Source organism: Corylus avellana, chromosome ca2 (genome assembly GCF_901000735.1).
Source record: "Corylus avellana chromosome ca2, CavTom2PMs-1.0".
In the NCBI taxonomy this organism is placed as follows: Eukaryota; Viridiplantae; Streptophyta; class Magnoliopsida; order Fagales; family Betulaceae; genus Corylus; species Corylus avellana.
Window position 1 is genome coordinate 19,135,594 of NC_081542.1, and position 12,485 is coordinate 19,148,078.

The 12,485-nt window shown below is 38.0% G+C and overlaps 1 protein-coding gene and 1 pseudogene across 1 annotated transcript; both read right to left on the reverse strand.

The window, feature by feature from the left end:
• Nucleotides 1–1,385: 1,385 nt before the first annotated feature.
• LOC132170232 (cationic amino acid transporter 5-like) lies at nt 1,386–3,445 on the reverse strand. Its single transcript, XM_059581131.1, has one exon. The coding sequence runs from the start codon at nt 3,200–3,202 to the stop codon at nt 1,445–1,447; it is 1,758 nt and encodes a 585-aa protein (XP_059437114.1). The 5' UTR covers nt 3,203–3,445; the 3' UTR covers nt 1,386–1,444.
• Nucleotides 3,446–7,607: 4,162 nt separating this feature from the next.
• Nucleotides 7,608–12,485, reverse strand: part of LOC132169247 (uncharacterized) — an 11,167-nt pseudogene continuing 6,289 nt past the window's right edge.

Sequence of the window (12,485 nt, forward strand, 5' to 3'; positions counted from 1 at the left end):
GCAAATGCTAATACACGTATCTTAAAAGACTCTATCAGGAGAGTCCTCAAGCTGGGCGTCTCTTCAATCCCATGTAAGTTCCCTGCTCTGCTTCACTCTCACTCTCACTTTTCAGTTCTAACCGTTGCATCAAACAAAGCCTCTGAAACTGAAAATTGTCGTGAAACTGAGCCCCCAATACCTAATGAAATCTTCAAGTCGAGTCCCAAATTGGGTTCTTACAAGTTGGGTGATTCCACTTTCTATTCACTCATTGAGAACTATGCCGACTCTGGTGATTTTCGGCCGTTAGAGAAGATTTTAGATCGAATGAAACACGAAAACCGTAGGTTTATTGAGAAAAGTTTTGTTGTTATGTTTAGAGCTTATGGGAAAGCGCATTTACTAGAAAAAGCTGTTGACTTTTTTGATAGAATGGTGTGTGAGTTTCAATGTAGGAGGACTGTGAGGTCGTTTAACTCTGCATAATGTTATTATACAAGAAGGTTGTTTTTCTCGGGCATTAGAGTTTCATTCGCATATTGTGGGTAGTGGGAATGAGAATATTTCACCCAATGTGCTTCCTTTCAATTTGGTTATAACAGCTTTGTGTAAGTTGCGATTGGTTAATAGAGCAGTTGAGATGTTTAGAGAAATGCTGGTTAGGAATGCATTCCTGATGTGTTCACGTTTAGTACATTGATGGATGGGTTGTGCAGGGAGAATAGGATTGACGAGGCAGTTTCACTGTTGGATGAGATGCAAATTGAGGGGTGTTTCCCGAGTGCTGCAACATTTAACGTGTTGATCAATGCGATGTGCAAGAAGGGTGAATTGGCACGTGCTGCAAAGCTCGTTGATAATATGTTTCTCAAAGGGTGTGTTCCTAATGAAGTGACTTATAACACCCTCATCCATGGTTTGTGCCTCAAGGGCAAATTGGAGAAGGCAGTGAGTCTTTTGGATAGAATGGTATCGAGTAAATGTGTGCCTAACGATGTCACATATGGAACACTCATCAATGGGCTTGCAAGCAAGGAAGAGCTGTTGATGGGGCTCATGTGCTGATCTCTATGGAGGAGAGAAGGCATTGTGCAAATGGGTATGTTTATTCAGCCCTTGTTAGCGGGTTGTTTAGGAAGGGAAAGACTGAAGAGGCAATGAAATTGGGCAAGAGTCTCGCTTAAATTTTTAATATTAAATTAGTGATGTGTCTTTTGAGTTCTCTCTTTCCTCCTACTGTATGGTTATAGAAGAAAAGGAAAAGAATTGCAGAAATTATTATTGCTTAATGCTTGTGCTAAGGAAGAGCGGTTAAGCTCCGTCAAAACCTTCATTGAGAATAATTCTTTCTGGACTTCCAATCACTATTTTCAGGCTCTTCGAGCATCTTAATATGAAACACAAGTGGGAAGGAAATTTTATTAAGGATTGGCAGACTGAAGGGTAAAGAAATACAGTAATTTTAAGGCCCTGGTTTGTCATCATCATTCAGGGATTTCAGCTTTTCTTGCTGGTGAGCCATATCATAAGTTGCATGGAGACCAAAGAATACATAGTATATTAGCATTACAATGCTACAGATTCCAAATCTAATAAATGACTGAGAACCCAAAGATCCCATGAGAAAGATATTTGTTGCAATTGATAAGGATGGAAGCCAAGGGACAAGTGGAACCCCCCAAACTTTTGGCGTCCTCTGTTGAGGCAGAAACATTGCAATTCCTGCTGTCCCCAAGAACCAAAGAGGAACCGTGATAGTGTATCCAAGCCAACCATCAGGATTTAGTCCCCAGAAAGCTGCAGTTGCCATTGAGGAGGCAATGATGATCAGCAAGAAGATAACTAACTTCAGGAGGTGAATTCGCGGGGTGATTTCTGTAACATAGTATCTCCTCACAAGAAGTGCAACTGCCATCATCATAAAGACAAAGAGTGTACTCACTGATAACAGGCCAGCCAAGACATCCAAGCTTGAGAAGAAAGCAATACAGGCACTTGAAATGGTAATCAAGAGTGTAGCATTTATGGGGGTTCCTGTCTTTGGATGGACAAGCGCAAACCATGGTGGAATCATGTGGGCTCGTGCAATATGAGTAGTATATCGTGCCTGTCCTAGTGCCCCTACCAGAAGAACAGTGGTCATTCCCTTCAGGGCGCCAAGAGCTACCAGGTACTTTGCCCATTTCATGCCCACACTCTGAAATGCTACAGAATATGCTGCATCCCGATCTATTTCTGTATACTTCTGCATCATGGCCAGTGAAAGTGCCATTAAGCAATATATCACAGTGATGATGGACATTGATCCAAGCAATCCTAATGGTATGTCTCTTGATGGATTTTTGGTTTCTTCAGCCATGGTGGCGATGTTATCAAATCCACCATAAGCAAAGTAGACAATTGCGGCAGCCTGAAAGATTCCTTTAGCTCCATAAGGCAAAAAGGGTTTCAAATTTGATGTGTCAGCGTGAGCGAATCCTGCAATTATCACAAATAAAATTACTATCGTGTTAATTGCAGATGCTATCCAGTTTAAGTATGATGTTTTCCTTGTGCTGATCATTGCGATTGCTGCGGCAATTGCCAGGACTGTGACAGCTATTGGATCCAGGAGATTAAACCCTTCGGCGAGGTTTGTGTGGATGCGTAATGAGTTTCGTTGGCGGTTCAGTAGACTTGTAAAGTAAGAAGTCCATGCTCTGGCAACTGCTGCAGTTCCAACAATGCTCTCAAGAAGTATGTTTGCAGCTGTTATAAAAGCTGCAAAGTCGCCTAATTCAATTCTTAAGTAAGCAAATGACCCTCCTGCAACTGGGACTTCTATTGCAAATTCTGTGTAGCAGAAGACAGAGAGCATTGCTGAAACACCGGAAGCAACATAGGACAAAACAATGGCTGGTCCAGCATGATCATGCGCTTCTTGCCCAGTGAGCACAAAGATACCAGCACCAATGACTGAGCCAAATCCAAACCAGGTGAGATCCCACCACGTCAGGCATCGTTTCATATCGTTTTCGCTCTGTTTACGAAGTTCTCCAATCTCCTCGGCATCATTTGATCTGCGTAGGAGACGATCTTTGAACCGAAGCCCTATTTGCGATAGCGCAAATCGATATGTGCTCCAGTTTTGGAAGGATTCTTCTGGGAAGAAATCTTGTTTGCTACATCTCCAATAATTTCTTGGTTGGACATCATCACCCGATTCTCCCACAGAACCCATGTTATTGTTTTTCCCTTGTATTCTCTGCCAATACTAAAGGGCAATGTAGACACTGATGAAAAAAGATAGGAAGATTGGTGCTGTTATATAACCTTCATATCTCACCAAGTGTGGTTTTATTTGTGTGGAATTGTGAATTTTTTCATATATTTTCCTCAATAATTGACAATGAATGTGTGGTTGCAAGTCCCATGCACAATGTTTGACTTGGAATTGACAATGCTGACAAGATAGGATCTTGTTTTCAACCAGGCACGGCAGACAAGATGCCGAATCTTTTGGAAAAACTGTAATTGGACTTATAGAAAGGCAACTTGCTTTGTGCTGTGAAGATTTCAACGATTGTGTTCTAATTTCTTCTTTTTTATCGAAAGAGTTAAGATATTTTTATATTCCAGTTGTAAAGTAATTTTAAGGTATGGGCTGTTGGAGTGCCAATAGGTCCTTTTGCAGATTTTTTGACCGTTTGGTAGCAATTAAGAAAAGCTTTTGTTCCCTGTCTAGTGACCTATAATGCATGCAATACGAGCAGATTATTGTACCTTATCCGAGCACTTGTTCGAATAGGTAGATGCCCGTTTGCCTTCTCATGTGAGCAAGAGCACTTGTTCGAACAGGTAGATGCCCGTTTGCCTTCTCACGTGAGCAAAGGAAAATGCTAACGTGGGCACCCTGGTTGGTGGCGTTGTTATGGGCTGCCATCCCACAATCCACATTCACAACCCTTATCCATTGCAAGAAAAATCTGCCTCATGCTCCCACATGCTTGCTGGTAAGTCAACAAGGACCCCATATAATGATTCCATTGGAAGAAATTCGCAAAAAAAAAATTCAAAGATTCCAGCTCAAAATAGTGCAGATCCAAAAAGTCATTGCATCCATGGGAGCCTCTAATTTCAATGCTACGTGGCATATTGACGTAAAAGAGTTGCTTTTGGGAAGAAAAAAATAATAAGAGAGTCAAGGTGGGTTATCATCTCAGCCTCATAAATTTCAAGGGTTGGCTAAAGTGGTGGAGGCCTTGAGGATTTGCTCCCTTCAAAGTTCAAAGTTCAACACCTCATGGGTGCAAATAATCTCTTGAGGCCACACTCTCTAATGAAAAGCTAGCGATTTAACTAGTTCTGTGTAGGAAAACTTTCAAAGGTGCGGTGCACGAAACTGGAGTTTACTCTGCAGAGGTGAGTCCGAAGAGCCCCACTTTAAAGAGGTTCCCCAACATCAAATATATATATATATATATATATATATATAGTTCCCACTCAAATAATTTGTTTCCAAGAGGACTAATAAAGAAAGCATAATTTGGCAAGGAATACCCTAGAATTCAACCTTTATTAAAATAGGAGAAAATACAGATTTCCATACATATCCATACAAAACTTACTTTTTGACCAATCAAATCGATCCCTTTCATCCAATCTCATGATTATTTTAACAATGAGTAATACTACTCTTCACACTCATTTATCACATTCATTTCACACTAACTTACATGATATGTTTTAAGTGATTTTCTTTTTGTTTTTGTTCAAATGTAGACATAAAAGCTACTTAAAACATATCATATAAACCGGTGTAAAATAGTGTAAAAAATAGCATTACTCTTTATTTAACAAATGCACTATTTCTTTGACACACAAGTTGATCAGTGCATCCAGGCAAGCCCATGTGGACTTGTTGGGGTGCAATCTCATGCTGACGGTGACCACAATATCATAACTCCATTATAAAGTTTGCAGGGGGCAGCCACAAAGGAATAGGCTTAGAGTGTAAATCAAAGGTTTAGGCCTTGTTTGGGAAGCAAGATTTTTCAACTCAAACTGAAATTTTTTCTAAATTCATGTTTGGCAATTTTTTAAACTCAATTCAACTCAACTCAAAAAATTTCAACTTAACTCAAAAATTTTCATCTCAATTAATAAAAATTATAAATAAAGATTGAAAAAATAAATAAATAAATTTAGGGTAGCAGAAACACCCCAGGTGGTAGCTGGGCCACCCCAAGCCCAACTGGGGTGGTCCGACCATCCCTTAATATTTTATTATTTTTTTAAACTTCTTATTATTATTTTTTTAATTAAATTTAAAATATATAGAATATTTTATTATTATTTCTATCAATGGGACATATGTTTCATTTATGGCCCTAGAGAGATCCTAATTATTAATTGGATATTCTCCAATTTAAAATGGACCGGAGAAAATCCTCTACCGTGTTTGACCCACATTCCTTCGTGGGCCATAGGTCGAATAATGAAGGTTGTTGATAGAGGACAATTTTCAATCATATTTGCTTTAACAAAAGGGACATAAATAGCGATTCTGACATCATATGGGGACATAATTAATGGCGTTGGAAAGCTAATTTAGAGGGTTACAAAGTCATATTTCATTAAGTTTTTCTAATTCAAATGTTTACTGAGTTAAAATAGACCGTAAAAAGAAAATTGAAAAGCCGTACAAAATTGCTCGTCTGTTGTTTATGTTTGAACAAGCTTTAAAACGAGTTGACAAAATAGCTCGTTCAATAACTCATATGAAGTTGGGTTCGAATGAGTTATTCATAGATGCACTCGTTTAAAGTTGGCTTAGAATACGAGGAAACCATAGTTAGGTTCGAAAGAGCCTCTTACACGTTCAGACAAGCTCCAATAAATTTTTGTGAACAAACTTTTATTTAAGCGTTTTCTTAGGTTTCAGGAGTCTAGGTAGTATAAATATATGTAATGGCTATCTATAGCCTTAATTTATTATGTTATTTTGACCAGTTATCAATGAAAAACACTTTTAAGAGTGATTTTCTTTTCTATCCACATTAAATCCTAGATTGATTATTAGTTTTAAGAAAAGTTGTGATTCTTATCTTGTTTGTCTTGGCAAACTAATCACGACAAGCTGCATTAATTGGTATCAAAGTCAAGTTGCACTGCATTAATTATTTAATTGTTGATGGAGATCTTGTGGGCTCCACAACAAAAAAATTCGTCCAAAGTGCGTTAACTAGTAGAGCAGGAACGTTAGTAATATTTGCCGATAGTTAAGAGTACTAATTACTAACGTTCCTGCTCTGCTAGTTAACGCGCTTTGGACGAATTTTTTTGTTGTGGAGCCCACAAGATCTCCATCAACAATTAAATAATTGATGCAGTGCAACTTGACTTTGATACCAATTAATGCAGCTTGTCATGATTAGTTTGCCAAGACAAACAAGATAAGAATCACAACTCTTCTTAAAACTAATAATCAATCTAGGATTTAATGTGGATAGAAAAGAAAACCACTCTTAAAAGTGTTTTTCATTGATAACTGGTCAAAATAACATAATAAATTAAGGCTATAGATAGCCATTACATATATTTATACTACCTAGACTCCTGAACCTAAGAAAGCGCTCAAATAAAAGTTTGTTTACAAAAATTTATTGGAGCTTGTCTGAATGTGTAAGAGGCTCTTTCGAACCTAACTATAGTTTCCTCGTATTCTTACATGAATTGTCAATTCACACAGCAGCTCGTTCTAACCCAACTTTAAACGAGTGCATCTATGAATAACTCATTCGAACCCAACTTCATATGAGTTATTGAACGAGCTATTTTGTCAACTCATTTTAAAGCTTGTTCAAACATAAACAACATACGAGCAATTTTGTACGGCTTTTCAATTTTCTTTTTACGGTCTATTTTAACTCAGTAAACATTTGAATTAGAAAAACTTAATGAAATATGACTTTGTAACCCTCTAAATTAGCTTTCCAACGCCATTAATTATGTCCCCATATGATCTCAGAATCGCTATATATGTCCCTTTTGTTAAAGCAAATATGATTGAAAATTGTCCTCTATCAACAACCTTCATTATTCGACCTATGGCCCACGAAGGAATGTGGGTCAAACACGGTAGAGGATTTTCTCAGGTCCATTTTGGATTGGAGAATATCTAATTAATAATTAGGATCTCTCTAAGGCCATAAATGAAACATATGTCCCATTGATAGAAATAATAATAAAATATTCTATATATTTTAAATTTAATTAAAATAATAATAATAATAAGTTTAAAAAAATAATAAAATATTAAGGGGTGGTCTGACCACCCCAGTTGGGCTTGGGGTGGCCCAGCCACTACCTGGGGTGTTTCGGCTATCCTAAATTTATTTATTTATTTTTTCAATCTTTATTTATAATTTTTATTAATTGGGATGAAAATTTTTGAGTTAAGTTGAAATTTTTTGAGTTGAGTTGAATTGAGTTTAAAAAATTGCCAAACATGAATTTAGAAAAAATTTTAATTTGAGTTGGAAAATCTTAGCTTCCCAAACAAGTTAGCATGCCAGAACTAGTACCAGTTCAAAACTGTGTTATATATATATATATATATATTATCAAAAAATAGAGGTGAAGTCTCATCTCAAGGATTTCCAAGCCTTGCACATTTTGTTAGCAAGATGTCTAACAGCATTTACACCACCAGCGGTCAGTAGCCCAGAGACAGCATGCCTTGCACTTGAAACCATGACCTTTTGCCTCAGAACCTTCAGCATGCATTTTGCAGCCTCATCTCTCTAGTCAATCAAAACTTCATGTATAACTTGACCTTCAGTTTTTCAAAAAGATGTTATTATCAACTCAACTTTGGCATAATTATTGAAACTTTCGTCTAATTAAATGTAACATGGTAACACCATTTGCTTGTCATCCAACATCCAAATGGATGTTTGAAAATGAATGACCCAAATCATGTTTTTCCCAGTAAAATTGAGTACACAAAGTTGGGATGAGTGTAGATGTGTAGTGATAAAACTATGGAATCTATTTGCTTCTTCACAAACTACTCTTTACCATAAATCCTCCGAAGATAAGTTGAAGTTCATACCAGAGTCACTCAGCTTTTTCTTCTCTCCCAGCTTCATGCCTATTTGGCTTCTGACCATTGTAGGAAGGGTATTAACAAGATGGCGAGCTATGATAAGCCACAATCCTGTTCTAAGAGGTAAAAAGGCATATTTGAATCATCTTTATAACTTGATTCAAGGCCCCAAACATATTTGATTCATTAAGCAGGATATGAGGTTAGAACATTGAGGTCTCTCTAGCACAGAACCTAAAAAATCAAAGATAGTATACTGAATCATCTTTAAAATGATAACTTTAGGATCTAAGCAGACCTGGGAAATATTTGTTTGGCTAGTTCCATATGACGTGAGTCTCAACAAGTCTATAGCCTCATACTCTTAAAGAAATGACTTATACCTGGACAGGAATAAATCAAATTGCCCTTGTACAATCTTCTTCACCTGGGAAAATTATATTAATGAACAACTGGTAAGAACAAAAGACATGTTGGTAAACAATGTCTCCTATTGGGCCATAGAAATGCCATACCAGATGTAACTTGTATTAACGTCTCTGATATAAAAATAGAAATTGACTTTGAAAAAAATAGTAAGACATCCACTAAGCAGTTACAATGGAAAAACAAGTAATTATGAACTGGAGGTTAAAAACTAGCACTTAAGGAACTTCTGGTTCCTGTTGTGAGAACTGTATAATGTCTTCCACAAGCATATCTTCTTGTATAAACTTATAGCAAAAAAATTATTCACTAAAAATAGTCAATAAGTTTGGCCAATTATTAATTAATCTCAGCCAAATCAGAGCAACATATAATTCCAACAGATCCAATAGATGCAAAGTAGCAAGCAAGCATAAAGATGTTAATGCCTGAAAGGCTAGAAGCAGTTTCACTCTGAAGATCTATTTGAGCTATGTCAACCATTACCTTATTTTTGTCCTCTGCAAAAAGCATACGCAAATCACCCATATATGAGAGGCTACATATTTTGGCATACAGATCTTCCTGCATGAATATATAATTACTTAACAAATTCTAGTAGTTCTAGAGAGGTCAAGGGTTGAAAACGAAGCAAACCTCAGTGAATTTTGGTGGCAGAAGGAGGAGGGTAGCAGAGTTTACATTTTCTAGATCTGGATTATCCACAACTATACGGACCTGTAAGAAGAAATTGAAACTTCCTTGAGATTTAGATAACAAAGAAAAAAAAATGAGGCAATGACCACATTTGTGATCACAGATTCGGAGCATCAAGTAAACGCAATGCAAAAGAAGTTTGAGACAGGCAATGCAAGCAGGGTTCGATAAGCTGGGACATTACTGTTAAGGAACCAATAGAGTCTGTTTTATAGTTGTTCTTATCTTTTAGTATTATCCTTATAGTTGTTCTTATCTTTTCTCTTTAGTGTTCTAGTTGTATTTGTTTTACTTATTTGTATTGAATTAGGTCTCCTAGTTTGTATCAAGTTTGGGTTTGTCAAACTTGATTACAATTGTAACTCTTTGCCTATATATACAATGAGAACGAAGCTGAGACTTCATTCCGCCAAAAGCAATTTTCTTTGCTTTCTTTCATGGTATCAGAGTCTTACGGTTCATACCCCTCTCAATAAGATCCTTGACCCTCTCAAATTTGTGGGCCTTCTTCAACGGAATCAGCTTCTTCTCCAGGCAAATTCGCAGCTCTTCTTGCTGCCCTCAGATCACCTTTTCTCTTGCCGCACCTGCTGTACTGCACCAACATTGCCGCACTGCACCAGATTGCCGCACCTACTTTCTTTCTTCTTGTTGCACCAAATTACAGCCTCATTGCTGTTCTTCTCCTTGCCGCACCAGACCATAGCCGCATCTCCTTGCCGTGTCCTTGATACTGCACTCATGACGCAATCCAGCGACGCTGCTCTATCCTTCACAATGCCAAACATTGCGCATCTCTGTCAATCCAAGCTCGATGACAGCAACTATCTCGGATGGGTATTTCAATTTAAGCCCATCCTCAAAACTAACGGCTTGATGGGCATTGTTGATGGCTCTGAGCCATGCCCACCAAAGCTTATTCCATCTTCTCCGGACAAAACTACTCCTGATGTCCCAAATCCAAAATATATTCTTTGGGAAAAGAAAGACCAATGTATTCTCAGTTGGTTCATTGCAACCTTAACTGCTCCACTTGTGCCTACTATTTATGGGTGTAAAACCTCCAATCAAGTATGGAAAACCCTTGCCACTCGTTATGCTTCTCCATCAAGGTCTCACGTCACTCAATTGAGACGCCAACTTCAGACTCTCAGACAAGGTAATAATCCAAGTGTTACCTTTATTCGAAGTGCAAAATCCTTGGCTGACCAGCTAGCTATCGCCGGCAGCCCCATCACCGATGATGACCTTGTATCCTACATCATTGGTGGATTAAGCTCCACCTACAATTCTTTTGTCATGACCTACTCCATGATAACAAAGAATACCACTATGTCTCTTGAAGAATTTCAGTCTGAATTACTTGGACACGAGCAACTCCTTGAACATCAGGCTGCCATTGATGAACCACAATCCTTTGCCATGACTGCTCAGAAGCCAGGTTACAAACAGAGATTCAACAACCAAAGGAAACATTTCTCCAATTACAGAAATTCCTATCCCTCAAAGAAGACTTTCAACGGATCTCCTGGTATACTCCCAACCCCTGCTTTCTCCGAAGGAAAAACTATTACTGGAAGCAATTCTCCCAACAACTACACTCCAAGGAGAAATAACTACACTACAAGGAGAAATTCTCAACCTGGCATCCTCTCATCCAACAAACCTCTTTGTCAGATATGTGGCCGCTCCAATCATCAAGCATTGGACTGCTTTCATCGCATGGATTATTCATTCCAAGGATGACATCCACCATCTGAACTTGCTGCAATGGTTTCCCAATCCAACGATCTACAAGATGAAGATGAATGGCTTGCTGACAGTGGAGCCAATACTCACATCACTAATGACTTGAAAAATCTAACTCTGCAGCAACCATATCAGGGTAATGAGACAGTAGCAGTAGGTAATGGTAATGGACTTGGTATCTCCCACACTGGCTCTTCCTCTTTTCTTCGCTCAAATCAACTCCTACATCTTAAAAATATCTTACATTGTCCTGATGCTACAACAAATTTACTTTCAATAAATAAATTTTGTCGTGACAATAATTGCCATTTTAAACTAACTGATACATATTTCTTGATTAAGGACAACCTCACAGGGAAGATCCTCCTACAAGGTGCAAGTGAAGATGGTCTCTACCCATTAAGGCTACAACACTTCACCAAAAATAAAGTCAGAGCATTTACTGCGCAAATTGGGATCAGGGTGTCTTCTTCAGTTTGGCACAACCGCTTAGGGCATCCAAGTCATCAAATCTTGCAGCATCTGCTTCACAACTACTACCTTCCTGTGTCTTCAGTTAAGTCGAGTCAATTTATTTGTGTTTCATGTCAATTAGGAAAGAGCAAAAAAATTACCCTTTATTGAGTCAAGTCGTATTACCACTGCTCCATTGGAGCTTATTCATAGTGATGTATGGATTTCTCCTTTATCTTCAATCAATGGAAGCAAATGTTATGTTATCTTTATTGATGATTTCTCTAGATACACCTGGCTATTTCCTCTAAACCTCAAATCAGATGTTTTTGAAACCTTTGTTAAATTCAAGTGCTTGATAGAAAATTTATTTTCCCTTAAAATTAAACAACTTCAAACAGATGGGGGTGGTGAATACACCTCTCATAACTTTACTAAATTTCTGTCAACACATGGTGTTCTTCATCGAGTCACATGTCCACATACATCTCAACAAAATGGAGTTTTAGAAAGAAAACATAGGCATATCATTGAATCTGGTCTTAATCTCCTAGCTCAATCCCACCTTTCTTCTAAATACTGGGTTGAAGCTGTCAGTACTGCCGTGTATCTCATCAATAGATTGCCTACCCCTACTCTCCAAAATTCAAGTCCTTTCACCAAACTCTACAATAAGGAGCCAGACTACACCTTTTTAAAAACTTTTGGTTGTGCTTGTTATCCTCTCTTAAGACCCTATGCCAAACATAAATTGGAATTCATAAGCAAACAATGCATCTTCCTTGGATATTGTACCCACCAAAAGGGTTACAAGTGCCTTGATCCCATCTCCAATCGTGTATATGTCTCTAGACATGTTATTTTTGATGAATTGGTGTTCCCTGCACAGAATAGAGCAGCATCTTCATCCCCTAACGGATCAGATCCTTCCCCTACAGGTATTGTTCTTGATCATTCTCATTTTTACTCTATGAATAATTCTGACTCTAATACTGTTCAGACCTCACCCCCAATCACCTTGCCTTCCCCAGCACAAGTACCTATTCTACACACTCCCCTGACTACCCCTACTGCCCAATTACTACCACCT

What these genes read in the sequence shown, in the direction of transcription:
- LOC132170232 (XM_059581131.1), bottom strand. Translation starts at nt 3,202, where the DNA reads ATGGGTTCTGTGGGAGAATCGGGTGATGATGTCCAACCAAGAAATTAT.